The 18,116-nt window shown below is 39.1% G+C and overlaps 1 protein-coding gene across 2 annotated transcripts in view; it reads left to right on the plus strand.

Moving 5' to 3' along the window:
- HHAT (hedgehog acyltransferase) overlaps positions 1-18,116 on the plus strand; it is a 191,610-nt gene that overhangs the window by 52,004 nt on the left and 121,490 nt on the right. For both annotated transcript variants that reach the window (XM_064709041.1, XM_064709042.1), the window contains exons 7-8: positions 313-484; positions 9,814-9,964. In XM_064709041.1, the coding sequence (XP_064565111.1) occupies positions 313-484; positions 9,814-9,964 (323 nt within the window). The remainder of the gene's footprint in view (positions 1-312; positions 485-9,813; positions 9,965-18,116) is intronic.

The following is an 18,116-nucleotide window of genomic DNA, read 5'->3' on the forward strand; positions in this document are numbered from 1 at the left end:
TAGCTGTAGTTTCTTTGATCTTTTTGTATTATCTCCAGAGGTCAAGTTGCAAGAGTTAAAGTCTCACGTCTGGATTCTGCTCAGGTTAACAGCAGCTGGCCTTTTTTACAACAGTTAGGTGCAATGTGCATACACATTTGGCTTCTTGTTGGTTTCTACTGCTTACTGAGATTGAGAATGGAGAGACCAGTCTCCCTCTAGAGTGTGTGAGGAGTTTCCAAATGGTGTAGTCAAAAGTTCCCAGGATAAGTACTCATTTTGAGTAAAATGGTCAGTTTTGTGCCAGGTAACCTCTTTGGGTTTCTTCTTTAGATGAGGAGACAAGAAGCTTTCAGTGTGAAGACCAATCTCATCATCTTAATTGTGGGCATAATTCGTATTTTCTTTTGGTGGTGCCTGGCTGAGCTGATGATTCACCTCATGTATATCCATGCTCTCTACAGTAGTGCTCTGCCTTTGGAATCTGCATCTTACTGGGCCTTGGGTGAGTATAGAAACAGTAGCAGAAATCTTTCTTCTTCCCCCAGTTCAAGAACCCCAGTCTGCATCTCTTTATGTCCACTTTAGGTACTTAAATGCACATTATAGCAAGCCAGTGTCAGAAAGGTGGTCTATGGACTCTTAATATAACATGTGGATTCTCCATAAGCTTAGTTGAACTTATTGAGCTGCTTCCTAAATTAATATTGTCGTTTTTCCCGTCTAAAGTATGTCTGTAAACTGTGGCCTAAGGTGATTCTCCCCCTCAAGTTGTAGAAGTGGACACTTAAAAGGAGTTTATTTATTGTGGGGATGAAGAAGGGGAGATGTTAAGAATTATTTTTATCTCCTCCTGATTGATGTTTCTATGCATTCATGTTGAAAAGTAAAAGGACAGAACTTGTAAAACTAGTAGAGGGAAGGACTTGCAGATAAGGTAACATGAAAGTAGTAGTCAGTGCCTCTCAGTTCTGTTTTCCTGCTTGGCTTCCCCCTCTTCCACCTTGTCTGCAGTCCCTGGTATTTCATTAATATGCCCAACTGTGAGGAAAAAGTGCTGACAAATGCAGTGTAAATCAGCAAAACATTTAGGTGATGGTAAGCAACTGGCATATGTGGTTGATTTGATTCCTGCCCCCACTTCCCAAGCTGTATCACCAGGTAGGAAAAGAAACCCCAGACTTTAAAACTTGTTTCTGAAAAAGCCTTGGTGATTTCTGCCTTGCAGGAGGTGTCTCTTGCACTGGTATGGAGCTCACCTGTGCCTCCACACTGTGTGTGTGTTGGAGAGCACTTGGACTGCACTGGGCTCTGGTCAGCAGAGGGCAATGTGAGCACTCTCTGTGTAACCCTTGTGCATACATAGACTCTTGATGCATGTTTTAGTATATAATTTTGATATCTAAGAAAGGGCAAGGGCAGATGGAGAGCAAGAAAGGGACCAGGTATGCCTCAGTGGTTTGTTTGTTCTACTCCTCACTCAGTCACTGTTTAGAAAGGGGGTTTTGAGTTGTCATTTTCTATTCTAAACATCAGTTCATTGATGAGTTAAATCTGTTAGCTCCTTGTGCTTGTGTGTGTTACAAAAAGCTGGCCATTTGATAATGCAGGGAAGGCTCCAGAATTAGGGATGAAATATTCCAGCAGTGGTGCTACTGATGGATTCCTCCCACCCTTCAAGACTACCAGTGTTGATTTTTTAGGGAGGGGAGAGAGTTATGTTATAGGCAACAGCTAAGCTGTCTGTGTATTTATTTGAAATAAAGTGTGCTATCCTAAGAACTAAAATGCATTTTGAACTGAGGGTTAGAAAAGGTGAAAATGCCTCAGAGCAACAAGAGATGAAAGCCACCGTTAGAGCAAGTTTGGACTGTTAAGGATGCCTGATGTCAAATTAAATGATTGTATTCTAACAAGCTGCCTGTGGAGACCCTGCCTTTAGGACAGGTGTACTCAAAGTGTAACCCTGTTCTTACTGAGCTTTGTTGTTGTAGTAATGTAGGCAGGTGTTTAAAATATACTATAAATGAGATTTTCAGCTAGAAGTTGTTCAATTACTGTTTTCTCTGCAGGTTTTATCACAATGATTATATAGGTTTCCTTAGACACAAATCAGTGCTAGGCCACTGTTGTGACTTGCTTTAGGGAGCTACCAATATATGAGTATGGGTACTGGTAATTTACTATTAAGTCTTACTGGACCTTTATGGATCTCAGCATGCTTCTACACCAGTTCCTGTACAGAGCCAAGCTCTCTCCTCTGTTACTTTGCATGCTGTGTTATTGGAACTAATTTCATCAGATAACTGAGCCTTAAGACCAAGGAAGCATCTTGCTGTTGACTCAGGAGGATTATCCATGGTGTGTAAGCCTTTCTGCACTGATGGGGCTTGTTTATTTTGGGTGTCCTGTTTGACTACAGCAGCTCCAAAACAGCATGACCATCTATTTACACTGTGATGCTTGGCTGACCTGACAGCCTGGTAAACTTAAGGGAGAGGCTGTGAGGCTGTTCTGCACTCACCTCTAATTAGGGAGCTTATATCTGCTACTGCATTTTTTTTTTCTGGGCTAACTTTGAACAATGGGCAGTAAATGCCAGAAGTGCAGGCAAGACAGCACTGCTGTGAGGTTTTGCTCTCAGCACCTAAGGGCAGTGTTAGTCTACTCCTCATGACTGTGAAGCTGCAGTGTGTTCTGCATCACTGGGTAGTGTCCCTGTAAGGTGAGACAACAAAGAAATAAAAAAATACCCCAAAACTAAATCCTGATTATAATGCTTGTTAAAAAATGCTAGTGTATAACAGTGCCATTTATGGCCATGTAAAGCATAAGTGCTAAAGTGATCTAAACTAACATTGCTAAGGACACACAGGTATAAAGTTAAAAAATAGTAGGAGAATGCTACCTAGCAGTAGGAGAAGTATTTTCTCTTGCGTGGATGGAATCAGAGATAAATGAGTTTCTAGAAGCAGCCACATAGCCCAAGTGGTGCAATATAGCTTTTCAATAACCAAATATTAGATCCCCCATCCAGAAGAGAATTCAGAATATGATGGGGCTGTGTCCAACTCTATGCCTGCTTGCCATATATGTATGGGCCTTCTGTTTGTGGAAGGGATGTGAATGTCTGAACACAGAATTAATTCAAAGATGCCAGCTGTGCAATCACAGAACTTTTATTTATTGGTCCCAGGAAGCCATTGTTTGGAGAATGTGAGCATTTTCCAGAATTCACAAATCATTGTGTCTCTGTTCACAAATGTTTGTGTCTGTGGATAGTTAGCTGTTGACATACTGAGCAATATCAGGGCATTTGTGCTTTTTTAATGATGACTATCAAATGCAGTGTTTATAGCAATTCCATGGGTTTGTGTTGGTGCTGCATCTCGTTCTGGTAGCATCAGTCAGATTGGCGGAAAGAATTGGATGCTTTCAGAATTAATGACACAGCAGGAAGACTCATATTCCATGTTAATGGAAGCCATGATAGTTCATTCTTCTCAGTTTTAACATTAATTTGGAATAATTTTCTGCCTTTACATTTTACAGTGTAAAATGTAGATTTGCGGGCACCAAGAATAAAAGCCACTATGAATGCCAGTAATCCAATATCCTGATGAATTGCAGCATACCAGAACAATAGCTACACTGTGCCAGAGCAGAGGTTCATCTGTTCTACAGAGTAATTTTTGGATATGCTATGTAATGAAGCAAGAGAAAAGAAATGAGTAAAAGACAGGTAGATTGGTGATCCTTTTCAGTGTCTGTTCTTCAAGCTTCTGCAGCTGAATGACAAATTCACTGACATGTGGTAATGGGGAGCTTAATAGCATTGGTTGAAAGAGCTCAAATTGAAACAAGTGATTCTTTTTTTTCTTTGCTATGACAACGTAGACTATCAATGGTAAAATTCACTCTGCTGAGGTACATTCTATTGTATAGAAACTGAAATGTGTGTTGCTAGGTCATTTGTGTGTTAAGTCTGATTCTGAAAATGCAGATGTTGGAAGAAACACTGCCTGTATTTCCCTGATGAGCCTTCACATTTATCCTGGTGATTCAGCACCATCACTTATCCCTGCTCATCTGAGCAGAGCTTCACATCCATCTGGCAAGGTGCAGGGAATGATGGAAGACAGAAATGTGTACGAAAGTACGTTGTTGAATATAATTGTTTGACTGGATTCATCTTAATAACTCCTGTAGTTGTGAAAATATATTTTGCTAGGAATCTGTCTGTGCTTTGCCAGAGGTATGTGATGTATAGATGTACATCTAAGATGTGCACACCTGATGGAATGTTGTGAATTCCCTGTGGGTTTCATCTGTCTGTCCTAACCAGGTGCAGTCCTTTTGTTCTAGTGAAGCACGCACAAGGTAGTGTCAATTAGCTATCACTGTTTTAATTATTAACTAGGCTCTACTACTTCTAAAGGGTAATTTCATATGAGGGGCATGTAAGTCAGTCTGGAATATGATCTGTTCAAAGGTGGAGCCACGTGGCTTAATCTGTAGTTGCTGATCTCATGTTTTAATTTGTTAGAAGAAGAAATGTAAATTATGTTCGTCTTTGACACTGAGACCTACAAAGTAGTCTGTGTAAATTGGATGTAGGGTTCTGGTTTTGTGTTTGCAGTTTTTTTATGATAAATCCACAGATAGTAAGTAGATCTCTAAGTTCATTTTCAGAAGCATGCAGCATTTTGCTATTGAAATCAGGGGATCTGTTCATCTAAGTAGTAGTGAAATAAAAAGAGGAGTCTTAGATTTTTTCCATCCTGGAAGATAATGATAAGGAGAAATTGATGAAGTATTTGGCATCTTGAGGTCTGTTTGAAAACTGGAAATATAAACACAAATCAGAAAACTTCGATTTTTTTTTTCCTAGAATATTAAGTTGTTCCCTGTTTTGTAGAAAGAAGTGTTCATGTGTGTAAGTTTTCTTTTTCTAATCCTTCCTGTAGGCTAAACTTCAAGATCCTATTGGCAATTAACCTGCTTCTGTGACTGCTTTTCTTTTTAATCATGCATATTGTGGCTTAATCCCAGCTAGAAACTGAACACTACACAGCTGCCCACTCCTTTTCTTTTCTTGGAGAGGTGGGAAGAGAATTGGAAGAATAAAACTGAGCATTTATGGATTGAGATAAAGACAGTTTAATAGGTCAATTTAAAACTGCATGCACAAGCAAAGCAAAACAAGGAATTAATGCCTCACTTCTCTGGGCTGGCAGATTTGGATCTGCCTCCCAGATTTGGATCTGGACTCCTTCAAGCATAATGGTTACTTTGGAAGACAAATGCTATTACTCTGAGCATCGCCCGCCTTTCTTTTCCCCCCAGCTTTAGATGCTAAGCATGATGTATGGTATGGGATACCCTTTGGGTCAGCTGTCCTGGCTGTGCCTCCTCCAAGCCCCTTGTGCACCCTCAGCCTTCTCACTGGTGGAGGGTGAGGAGCAGAAAAGACCTTGGCTCTTTAAACCCTATAGTAACAAAAGCATCTCTCTGCTTTCATCAACAATGAAGCAAATGAAATGTTTTCTGCCCACATCCAAAACACAGCCCCACACTGGCCATTTTCTTTGTGAAGAAAATGAACTCTATCCCAGTAAAAAACAGGGCAATGTGAAGACTCTTGGTTTATTTAGAGAGCCTTTTCCTGCAAGTATTTTCTATTGAACACAATGCTTACAGTAGGTATTTTCATGTAATGGTTTGAGTTGGAAGGGACCTTAAAGATCATGTAATTCTAACCCCTTTGCCATGGGCATTCCTACCACTAGACCAAGTTTGTCAGAGTCCTTGGGAGTATTCATGGTAGGTGTCTTTAAAGCATGTGTGTGCTTGAAAAGCCTTCTGGTTTACTTTAACTTGGAATACCTGTCTATGCCCTGACTGAGAGTCCCTTGACAGTTCTGTTTAGTCTTGTTTAGGTAATTTCACTTTGGAACCTTTATGTCCATTCAGCTTCCTCTAAAAATAAGCAGCCTCCAGGACAAGCACTGTGGTGCTTTCCTGCCACTCCTCCATCCACAAAAGGATATTTCTTACTTCTTGTGTGCTGCTAGAAGGCTGAGATATTTTGAACTTGATGTTGTGGCCCCAAATTCTGAGCTGTTATTAATGTCTCCTTCCTATTAGGCTTCTGCCGTGTATCAGTAACCCTTTTGAAATGTGACTGCATATTTATCTCTGTTTTCTGGTGGAACCTGTCATGGTACTTGAGAGAAAGAAACATCTCCAATCACTAATGCCATAGGGTCAATGTAGCTGCAAAAAGGGTAAAGGTGTGATGTTGTGCTGATCATAAAATTGCCTTCGAAGTTAACCATGACTTTTGGTGTTGGCTTAAGGACAGAAAAATGTCAACTGTGATTTGTAATACCTGGATGCAAATGTTTTGCTGCTTGCTCATGAAAATATTATATTTGTTAATATCTGTCAAAAACTACCAGTCAGAATTTTTTGAGACTGTATAGACCAAAATCAAATTATGTGAATATTCTAATTTGTCAGGATCTTTGTTTCAAAGCTCTATGAAACTTAGAAAAGGAATTTTTGCAGTAAACTTAAGGTGAGGAAAATATTTGAAGGTCTTTAAATACATTTTTAAAGCATAGGAAAGCTTAGAATTTTTTAAGGATGGGAAGATGATAAATTGAAAATACCAGCTTCTATAAAAGTAAATTGCTTTAGTCTGGGACTTCAAACAGCTTGACTGTTGAAACAGCATGGGATTAAGATCAGGAACTTTACCTTGACATTTTATCCCTTAACACATTCTGTTTAAAAAAAATAATAATCTCAACTTTGAATCCTTTGAATTAATTTATTCTGGAGAAAAGATAGAATCTTGGCGGTACTTTTTCCTCTTAGCTGTGTTATAATACACATTTGATATGGCTTGTTTCCAATTTAAAATAATGCTCATGTGTGTGGAGGAATTATTATATCAAACATTAGAGAAGAAATTATGTGATATTGTTAATGAATTTGATTGTTAATTTCATGCTTCTAAATCAGGTGAAGCAGTTTGCTTCTGGCTGCTTTGTGCGAGTGATTGAAGCAAAAGCAAAGCAACTGCAATGTCTCAGGTATGCAGGAAGGTTTGAAGCCTGTGCCTGTTGCCACTGCAGCCCAGCTATTGTGTGGCTGTGAATCTTGCCCTTAGTTTTCCCAGTGTGGCCAGAACTTTCCTGCTGCTGGCATGAGCTCAACACCAATGAGAGCTTGATCTGTGTATTTTGATAGGGACCTTTGTGTTGCTGTTCTCGTGAGTCTTAGAATTGCCACTTGCAGAGTAGCTGCTGTGCTGGGTGTGACTGTGATGTGATCTCTGTGTTCCAGATGCCAGTGCTACTGAGCTGCCTGTTAATTACAGTAATGACAACCTATAGATGTGTTATTGGAGAGGGTGAAAATGCCTTTTTTCCCCAACTTGCATATTATGACTTCGTATCCATGAACTCAATCTTTCATCATTGTATTTAAAATCAAATGTATTGATTTTTTTTGGGTCTCAGACTGGAAGCCTGTTTGTAAATACCTTTCCACCAAGCACAGCCAAAAGATTTTGAATTTTACTACTTCACAGACAGCTGTGATCTTCATAAGTGGTTTGTGTGGGTGTCAGTGTTCAGCTCTCCAATGAAATTTGTCAGAAAAGAAATGAGACACTGAATGAGAAGGGAATTAAAGCAGAAATTTGGCTGTACAGATGATTTAGCAGTAATCTAATGTGGAGCTAATTGGCTAGTATCCAAATTGTGCTTCTGATTGTTTGTTTTCCTCCAGGGAAAAATGTTATTGAATACTTGATGCCTGTTTCCCTGAAGTAAAATAACATAAGCTTCATGTCTCAGTATTTTGTTCTAACATCAATTTTTATCTTGTATGGCACTACTGTTTCTTATCATGTGCATAAATTATGATATCAAAACTGAAAATGTTGTATTGTTGTAGGAAAATACTGGCCATGTGTAGGTCAGCAGGAATTTTGCATTTTACATTATTAGTGCCAGAATTTCACTCTCGGTTGTTATACAGTAGATGAATTTTTAATGTTTAGTTTTTGGTTGTCATCCATAGTATACCCATTCATCAGCAGAATGCAATAGAGATGTTCCCCCCCTTAAAAAAAAAGACAGGTTACTTAAGTGTTCATGGAGTTGTACTGCTGCAGTCTGACTAAAAACTTAGTCTCTTAGGACTGTCTGCTGGAAGGCTTTAAAATTGTGTTGAACGTCTAAAGTCCTTCAGTCAAGTCAGGTAATATAACTGAGCAAAAGCAGAGCACTGGAGTAGAAAGAGCTGTAGCAATTGCATTTTATAATTTTTTTCTGTATTGAAATATAATTTTAGTTTCCCTTCTTTGTGGTGAGATTTTCTGTATGTCAACTGTCAGATGGAGAAGTTCACCAAAGTCATTGGGTCCTTGAGGAGTGACCTCACCAATTCTGTAAAGGTGTTGGCCTCTGCTTTTTACTGTATTTTTACTTATTGGTCAATACTACATTTTTCAACAAAAAACATTTAGAATATTAGTAGGAATCATCTTCCTTTATAATGCATTCAAAGGTTGTTACTTGCATGAATAATGATAATAATGAGAATATGTATGATTTTCATCTCAGATCTATGTAAGATGCTGGAGTTTGTGTCACAACCTGAGGCTGTGAGCAAGCACACTGATGAAATTTCTCCTTTGGAATTAAGGCAGCTATAGGACCTTAAGGAGACCTTGTCTGTAGGTTTAAAAACTGAAATATGCTTTAAGCATTATGCCAAGTGGAGTTTCAGTTTTCTGTGCCTTGGATGCAGCAGAAGAGGATCTTGTAGTGATGCCTTAGGTTTTAGCTTTTATATTTTTCAGATTCTGTACTGCTTTTGTGTGCAGTTCTGAGCTTCATATTGAGGGATGGTAAGCTCTCTTCCCAGAGTAGTTAAACAAAACAATTCCTTTCCTAGCTTGGGACTAAGGACAACCTCCCCAGTCTCAGGTCCCAGAGCATAAACGATGTGGGCTGAAGAGAGAAACAAGAAGGATGGGACTTCATAACCTAAAGCTATAATTGGACAATAAACTCCAATATTCTGAAGGACCAGAACTTATAAAAGTGAGAGACCTTGTGACTGGTTGTCCATGTTGTGACCATTTTGGGTCCAACTTGGGTGTAGACCTGGCTGGGCTCTTGTACTGCCCAAGGTGTATCCACTGTGGCCTTTTAATAAATACCTGCTTTATTCTTTAAATCTGTCTAGCCTCTGTTCCAGATCAGCCTTCACAAGGCATTGGTAGGGAGTATTTTCTGGGGACTCAATCTGACAGGGCATGGAATGTTTGTGGGGATGTTGGGATAATGTGCAGCTATAACCACTGGTTATGGATCTTCTGGAGCAGCAAGTGTAGAGTGGTTGGTTGGGGTTTTTTTGCAAAGATAAATTTACTGTCCCTGTGGTAAATGTTCATTGCTTATTTTGGTATATTCTGATTTTTAGCTCAGCATAAATCAGTTGTTTGGTTTTTTTTTTTTATAGCAGTCAACACCCACAGTCCAGAGATTTTTGAGAATGGAACTACAGATGCATATTTGTGCCTTCATGCTGGAATGAGAGTACCATTTTGTATATGTGTCTCATGTCCTGAATGCATGGGCTTGTGTGCTGTGTCTCTTGAGAAGAGAGAAATGTTGTGTATCCTATCAAGCAATAGTGCTTGCCTTAGTTCTTGGAATAATTGCTGTTTGGAGGTAATCAGTATTAACAGGTTTTTTAAATGTCTCAGGACCTGTTTAAGGTATGTTTTGTTGTTTTTTTTTTTTCTTTTAGGTGGCCTGGCTTTAGCTCAAGTTCTTTTTTTTTATGTGAAATATCTGGTTCTGTATGGTGTTCCTGGCCTCCTCCTTCAAATGGATGGACTCAAACCTCCAGCTCTGCCTTGCTGTGTGAGCCTGATGCACAGTTTCACTAAAATGTGGAGGTTAGTCATTGCTGCTTTTCAGGCAGTTTTTTACTGATACATGACACTCAGTAAGAACATCCATGTGTGTTCATTCTCACATACCTGTTTGCTTTCCTGTCCTTGTGCTTTTTCTCCCATCTCCATTATTCATCTTAGCGCTTTTTAATTGGACTTCAACTTGATGTTACTTTTTTCACACTGGGGGGGAATAAGGGCAAGAACCCATTCCAGCATTTTCATCCTTTGAATTACTAGAGTTAGACCCAGCCTATCTAGTTAAAGTAGCAATTATTTCTTCCAGTAATCTATTAAATGATTTTTTTTTCAGTCTGGGTCTAAACTCCACATTATTTCAGCTTGAAATCCTTCCAGAGACTGAAAATGAATGCTTTATTAATCACATGGGGAAAGCTGTAGTTATAATATTTTAACATGTAGAGTCATATGGTAGAGGAAGTCTTGAGCATATTAAAAGTACTATGAAAATGATACTTGTTTATAAAGTAGAATGGATTTCTGGATCTGCTTTGCTTTTACAGGAGTTTCAGCACAATATTTCTTCAGAAACCTATGAATTTTGTATCTTATGTTTGCTTTAAATCAGTGTTCACTGAAATATTTTCACTGAAAACTGCCTCCTAGGTGGATTCTGCTTAATGTTTACCTTCTGTGTAAGAGTAGATTCACTTGACTTCTCTCCTCCCTTGTTTTCCTCTGCACTAGCCAATATTCCTTCAGGCTGTGGGGTTCTGTGCCCCAGACTTCTAAAAACAATCCCCTAATAATTTAGACCTGTCAGTCTTTTAGTGCAGAGGCTTCTGTCCTGTTGTGTTAGTGCAGAGCCTGTCAGAACGGTGCTTACTCCATCTTGTCTCTGACTGCTCTGCAATATGAATAAAGCTTTTCATTTTAGTCATTAAAACAGTGGGCCTGCTGTTATCAGAGTTTTATTGGATGAGATTTTAATTTTGTTTTCAGCTTGAAGCTAGTTGTAACAAGAAGGCTTTATAGTTTATAATAGTTGGCATGTGTAGATCTGAAGTATTCAAAGAAGTGCAGCAGGAAGACTGCAGAAAACAGATGAATTATTAAAAATGATTTGAGCTACTAACAACTGCTTTGGTTTAAATGCTCTTTCAGAGTTTGCACTGAACTTATGACCTACAGAGTTAATATAGAAATCTGTCATTTTTACCAGGCACTCTCATGAGAACAGCATTTCTTGGCCTGCTGGCCCTTGTAGGCAGAGCTGCAAACAGCAGCAGTTTTTCCCCTTTGTCAGTTCTAATTCCAGGGAATCTGTGTATTGCACTGGAGGTGCCAAGTGAAAGTGAGTTTCAGCACAAACCCTAATGCTGTGCCAGGTAGCTGTAACAGGCCATGAAAAGGTGCTCTGCACCTGCAAGTGTATGTGGTGTGTCACAGTCAAAAAACTGGACATTGCTTAAAATATTCATAACTCTTGTACAAAAATTGAAACTAATGTCTAAGGAGAAAACCTTTCTTTACAGAGGGAAAAAGTGTCAGGTGCTGATGTTAATCTTTTGCCAGATTATTTAATTTCTATCAAGAATTCATTGCCCAAAGTAATAAAATTATTTCACAGATTGAATGTGTTTGCTTTGCGTGTTGAAAAAAGTCAGTTAATATGTACCTGACTTGATTTCTTGCCCTCAAAGTTCTTTAGTAGTAGATTTTTCTGTGGCTGCTGTGTTGTGGGACGTTCTCAATTAAACAAGGAGCTTTGTGAATGCCCTGAATGATGATGTCCTTATGCCTTTACAGTCAAGCTCTTCAAACACTCTACCCAGAGGCTTTGCAGTCTGATATGGTGGATAGTTATCTTGTATAGGAGTGTTGTGTTAGAAGTAGGAATAGCCTTTGTTTCTGAACTGTATGTCTGAACAGGACAGAAAGTTTGCAAATTATATGTTTAGCATAAAACAGTGAAAAAAGGGGAAAGTAAATGGTTTATGTTTTGAAACCTTATTAAACCATGACACTGTTTCCCTAAAGTTCTAAAGTTCTAAATGCATTTTGATAGTTTGTAAATACAAGACTTCAACAGGAATGTTCCTGACAACTTTATCAGAGTGTGTCAAATTTAAATATTGAGAATGCCATGTCTAGTTTTAAGCTGGCAGAGTAAAATTTCTGCCAGACTGTTTTCATTAAATAGTAGCCTGGTAAAGCTTATTAAAGACTGCTTAGGGCCAGGCTGGGACATGGAGTGGGTTGGAATAATCCAGATGACTTGGAGTTACCCCACTCTTACCTTCTGTCTGGCATCAGGGACACTGCTCAGGAAAAAGTGCTTGTGCATGCTTGGCTTACTCTTCCCCTTCTTGCTGGTATCCACTTGGCAATACTGTCAGAAACATGTTGGCTGGACTTTCCAAGGCCCAGCATTACAATTTTTGTCTCAAAGCTTTTAGCAGTGCCTGTTTTGAAGGAGAAAAGGAAGCCTTGAGAGAGACAACGTGAATGTCACAATGTAAGGAATGCAAATCTGCTACTAAGGAGCCTTGCACCACCACCTGGTGTCCTTTGAGCATAACAACAAAGCTTTTGATCCCATCTCTCCAGACCTGTGTCACTTCTAGTCGGTACATGCTGACATAATTCACTGTGATATGGAAGAGCTTTCAGTCAGGAAGGTAAGGAAGATACCAGACTGTGTCTAAAGCTGGCTAAAGTTTCTCTAGAGCTGTAAAGCAAAGCAGGTGTTAAAAAACCAAGTCAAGTAGTCTGCCTCTCTATGGTACTAAACAATGAACCAAATAGTGTTCATTCAAACCTAAAAATAAAAGATTTTAATTAAAAAAGTTATCAAGCCTATGATAGCTTCTCCCTAACTCACATTTAATCAGAACAATCTCTAGGGTCAAAAAATTATCAATTTTGTTTGCTGTCTTAAGACAAATACAGGTGTTGAATGTGTTACTCTGGTTTCATTTCACCTGGATGTCATTAGTTTGCTAAATATGCAGCTGCATAGGTAATAAATGCATGATAAATACAGTGCTATTCAAAAGCTTTATTATAGCTGTGAAAAGGAGTCTCTGAGCTCCTCATTTCCAGAGAGGATAGCAGTTCAGTGGCATGCAAACTTAGTTTTTAATGTCTGCTTTACCTTAAGCCATGATGAATTAAAACTTAGTTTTTGTTACCAGGGTTAAAAGCAGGTAATCAATTGTGAGAGAGCACCAGTGTTGTTGGAAACTTGTGCCTCTAAAGAATTAGTCAAGGCTGATGCTTGCCATACAACTTCTCAGGTGGGGGGATGAATTGTGTAGTGCAACTAGAAGTAGTTATGTTACTGCTGAAACTTACAAATTGAAAAATGGAAAAATATCCTAGTGGAGGAGTAATGGCTTGGAAACTACAGAAACAAAAGATAGTACATAACTAAATCCTATGTAAAATTTGACATATTGGTAAATTATCTTGGCAATGTATTCCATAGAGGAACTTGTCAGTTTGTAAATTAGGACAACAGTTGGCTGCTGTTCATGGAAAAATAATCATGCTTCCATTTTTTTTTATAGTGTTACGGGGTATGGCTCTGCAACAAAAATGTTGGACACATTAATTAGATATGTTTTGCCATGCTGTGGGAGCAGCATGACATAAACCCCACAGTTATTTCTGGTCATAGGCTGATCTGAAATGTGCAGAAGCACAACACCTTGATGATGTTCCAGGGCTGGAGCCCCCTGGCTATGCAGATGGTTTGAGAGAGTTGGGTTCAGCCTGGAGAAGCAAAGGCTCCAGGGAAACCTTACTGCAGCCTTTCAGTACCTAAAGGGGGCTTATAAAAAAGAGGGAGAGCGACCTTTTTATGCAGGCAGGTAGTGATAGGCAAGGAGAAATGGTTTTAAAGTGAGAGAGGAGAGGTTTACATTAGATTGTAAGAAGCAATTCTTTAGTGAGACAGTGATGAGGCATTGGGATATGTTGCCCAGAGAAGCTGTGGATGCCCTGTCCCTGGAAGTGCTCAAGGCCAGGTTGGATGGATTGAGTCCTGTTCAACCTGGTCCAGTTGTTCTTACGCGTATCAGGGGCATTGCAACTAGATTGTCTTTAAAGGCCCCTTACAACCCAAGTAATTCTGTGATTCCATTACTTCTTCTGTCTTTCCACCTTGAAATCTTGTCATTCTCAAACATCCCAAAATAGTTTGGAGACAAATGTGTTGGGGATGAAGTATGCTAAAACTTGATGCTTGTTTAATATGGGTTAGTCTCAGCAAGAGTAGAGGCTTTCCAAGAAGGCAGGCAGAGTAGCATATGAAACATAGATTTCACTGTAAACAGTATTTCATCTAGATTAAAGAAAATGAAGTTGAAGAATGCTGCCAGAGGAAAATAAAAAATGCAGTGATAAAGATCAGATCATTTTCAACTACCATGCTTTAGGTTTTAGATTCTACTCTGTGTTTAACACCCTGATTCTTGACAGACAAGAGTCTGACATTAGGCAGCCCCTGGTTTTCTTGCATGTCTAAGGAGTGGACTAGGAGGGCTGTATTTGGCATGTACAGACACACACAGTTCTATACAAGCAAGTTAAATTTATATCAGTGATATCTCAGTAACATCCAAAAATGGCATCTGGGTTATGATTTGCAAGAAATTGTCTGCCATTTAGTTTAGTTTACTGGCCTTGTTACTCCTTAAGATTATTTGCTTGACATGAAGAGAAGTGGTCTTTGTGCAAGGCCTCAGTGAATTGCTTCAAATTATGGATTACAGTCTGCTGTGGTCTTACCACTTTCTAGGCTATAATAATGCCATAGAAAAATAGATCTACAGATAAAAATGTGAATTTATTTGCATTTGTTTCTTCCTCATCCTGGTACTTTTTGCCTATTTTACTATTGATCCTGAAACTTTCCTCCTTCTGGAAACAATTCCTTGTCTGTCTGTCAAAAAAGACATTGCCAGGATTTTTTCCCTTTGTTTTGGATTTTTCTGGGAAAAGACAAGTCTGACACTTGTGTGAGTGTGAGCACAAAAGATCACTGTGACCACATGCAGTAATTCCAGAATGATGAATGGGCTGCAAAAACTTACTGTCTTTTATTTCTGGCTTAAACTCCTGATAGTATTGTTACAATTGCCTATTAGTTTATGCTGAGGACTGAAATAGATATTTAAGAAAGGAAAATGGACTTCCTGACCTGTAGAGGCAAAGTAATTACTTGAGTGCATTTTCATCTGTGCCTCCTATTGTTTCAACCAGTTTGACACGTACTTGCTGGTCTTTGGGCTTCTGATTTTTAGCAGTGCAATAAATAATCTTGGGAATTAGCTTGTTAAGTATATCAAAACAAGAAAGATGCTGAAAGGCTTTGTAAAATACCATTAAAGTAATTTAAATAAGATCAGAAGTGGAGTTTCTGTCAGTGCTTGACTTGGAAAGCTTGCCTCCTTAAATTCCCAAATAGCCAATGTTTGGCACAAGTTAACACAAACACAATTGTGTGTAACAATAGCAACTGTAGCTGTGCTGCAGATCTGTGTAGTCAGGATGACATCCCTGCCTCTGGGCTCAGAGTAATGTGCCTTTGTGTGTTTAGGGCTTGTACTCTAACAAATGGTGAAAGCTTCACTCTTTCTGTTTGGGTCTTGTAGTGCGGTGTTTGGGTCTTTTGTTGTGGTGTTTCTGGATAGGCTGATTGATGGTCTGAAACAGGAGATAGCAGATTTTTCTCCTTAAATTTTTCCTTCCTATGAGTTTAGTTCTCTGATTACATGTTAGTAATAACAGCAAATTGCTGTTGTGCAGGCTGTCATTTGGAGGTAGTTGTAGGGCAGAAAGGAAGGATGATTGATAGGTTAAACTTCTTTACATTACAGGTATCCTCAGGAGTAGTAAAGTTACCAAGCCTTGAAAAATTTGCATGAGGGAAGGAGAAAGAGGCAGTGAAAAGAAACTCCACATCTCCAGGGCAGATGAAGGAGGGGTTGAGCATGAATCACCCAAAGCCTGGTAGAAATTGGAATGGCACATCACATCTGTGGCTCACACCTGCTGCCCACCCTGCTGTGGAAGGGGTTGCAGCAGCTGCTTTCCAAAGCCCTCCTCTGAGGTTCTGTGCCTGGGGACAGGGTCAGTCTGGGGATTAGAGCCAGGACAAGCCCACTTGTGCTATGACCAGAGAATCTAATTTTCAGTGCTGGGGCAGGCCTACCAGTCAGCTTCAAGAGGATGAGGTATTTTCCAGGTGGTTTGTTTTGTATTTGTCCTGCAGTTCTGGACAGCTACGTTTTTGAAAGCACTCTACCCCATGTGTGTGATGGGAAGTACTGAGCAGTTGGAACTTAGAGACAAAAAAAGGAAGGACATACTTATGCATATTTCCCTTTCCTCTAGAGTTGAGGATTGTCTTTTCTGGTACATTTTTACCCTTTGATATTTTCAGAGAAAGAAGTTGTCCAGTATGTTGTAGACAGTGTATCAGGTAGAATAAATGTCTTTTAATTGCCTAAATTCTCACTGGTTTTAGACTTCAAAATATTAATGCTGCAACATTTCTATTCCAAAGTCAAAATGCATTTTTTCGCTACTGTGTTTTGGAGGTAATATCTTAAATATGAAAAAATATTATTTAAAAGGGTATTTGGACTAAATACAGTTATGCCCACAGTATTGCAACAGCCTAGTGCTCATGAGTAAAGGAGAATTTTATTGAAATTAAGATTATTGCCAAGATGTGCAGAAGCCGACATAATTTAACAGGCTTCAACACTGAAGTCATAGGATTAGGTTTCTTGTCCTGTCTGTACAAGTGCACTGGATCAGATCCCAAATGAGTAGTAAAAATAACATGCGTAAGACCAGTTGTGTCATGGAAAGCTTTTGTGCCTAGAGAGGTAGGTGGTGTGCTTTAAAACACTTAGAGAATATTAAGTTTTCATTCTTGAGAAGATATTTACGTGGTCTTTGAGGATGCTGAGTGTGAATCTTGGGAAGGAAAGTGCTCTTCTTCCTTCTGTGGATGCATAAAGTTGAACATAGGGTAGATCTCCCTGTATGTTCTTGCCCTCTTCAACTGCTGTGGTTCCTAAACAGAATGAATTGGTGTTAAATCCACAATCCCAGTGTGCACAGACAGCTGGAGTCAAGGAAAGCTCTCCTTAGGCTGTGGAGCTATAACTAACATTATAGTTAGTTAAATACTGCACCTGCTTGGCAATATCTGAATACTTCAACTTCTTGCCAAAAACTTGGCTATTTAGTTGCAGAATTAGTGCATATCTTTAATTGTGGAATAACTTGTTTTAAAGTTTAAAAGTAAGTCTCTCTGATTTACTGCATTTTTTGTTAACTGTGGTGATGCTTAAAGCTGAGTGTTGATGTGTGATATTCCCAGCTAAGATCTCATCTGAACATATGAAAATTCTGGACTGGTTAGCCATTCTCTCTCACTGATGAAGAGAAAAGATTTAACTGCTTTCGATGTCAGCTAAATTAGTGCATGCTGCAGTTACCTGCTGTACTGTGCAGTTCAATTTGCTGGTTATATCAAAGCTTTGAAAGGCTCCTTAAATCTCTTCAATAGAGAAAAAGAAATCTGTTACTCTGGAGTGTAAAATAAGTGAGTAATAAGGCACCCTAATCCTTCTTGGATCTAAATTACATAATTATTGGGAATTTATTTGTCTAATGGCTGCATTGTCACTGTAATTTAAAATTGCTGGGTTTTTAAACAATCAAGCTAAACCCACCTGCTGCTTTTCACCTTGAAGCCCATTGCTCACTGTATTTGATATGAGCTCTGTGTAGATACAAACTTACTGCTGCTCACATTTGGCAAGCAGCACTCTGCCTGCTCACAACTACTGTAGAAATGAGTAATGGCTGTTAATAAACTTGTTTGCTGTGTTTGCAGTAAGGATGGAGATCTCACAGTAATTGGACCATCACGCTGCAGTGCAGGAGTCCTACGTGACAAAGACTGAGGGAGAACTTTCCCTATGGGAGTTTGCCACTAATGGGCTTTAGGTTTCATCCACTCTCCATGAGCTACTACAGGCTGTTGAAGAATTGGGGAAGGTATAAAATTAAAGTAATATTTCTTCTGAAGGGCTTTAGAAGAGATTAACAGAATACAAATGAGACTTGGCTTTTTTAAAAAAGTGTTTGCTGAACTGTATCACCAAGA

This window comes from Zonotrichia leucophrys, chromosome 3 (genome assembly GCF_028769735.1).
Source record: "Zonotrichia leucophrys gambelii isolate GWCS_2022_RI chromosome 3, RI_Zleu_2.0, whole genome shotgun sequence".
Classification (NCBI taxonomy): Eukaryota; Metazoa; Chordata; class Aves; order Passeriformes; family Passerellidae; genus Zonotrichia; species Zonotrichia leucophrys.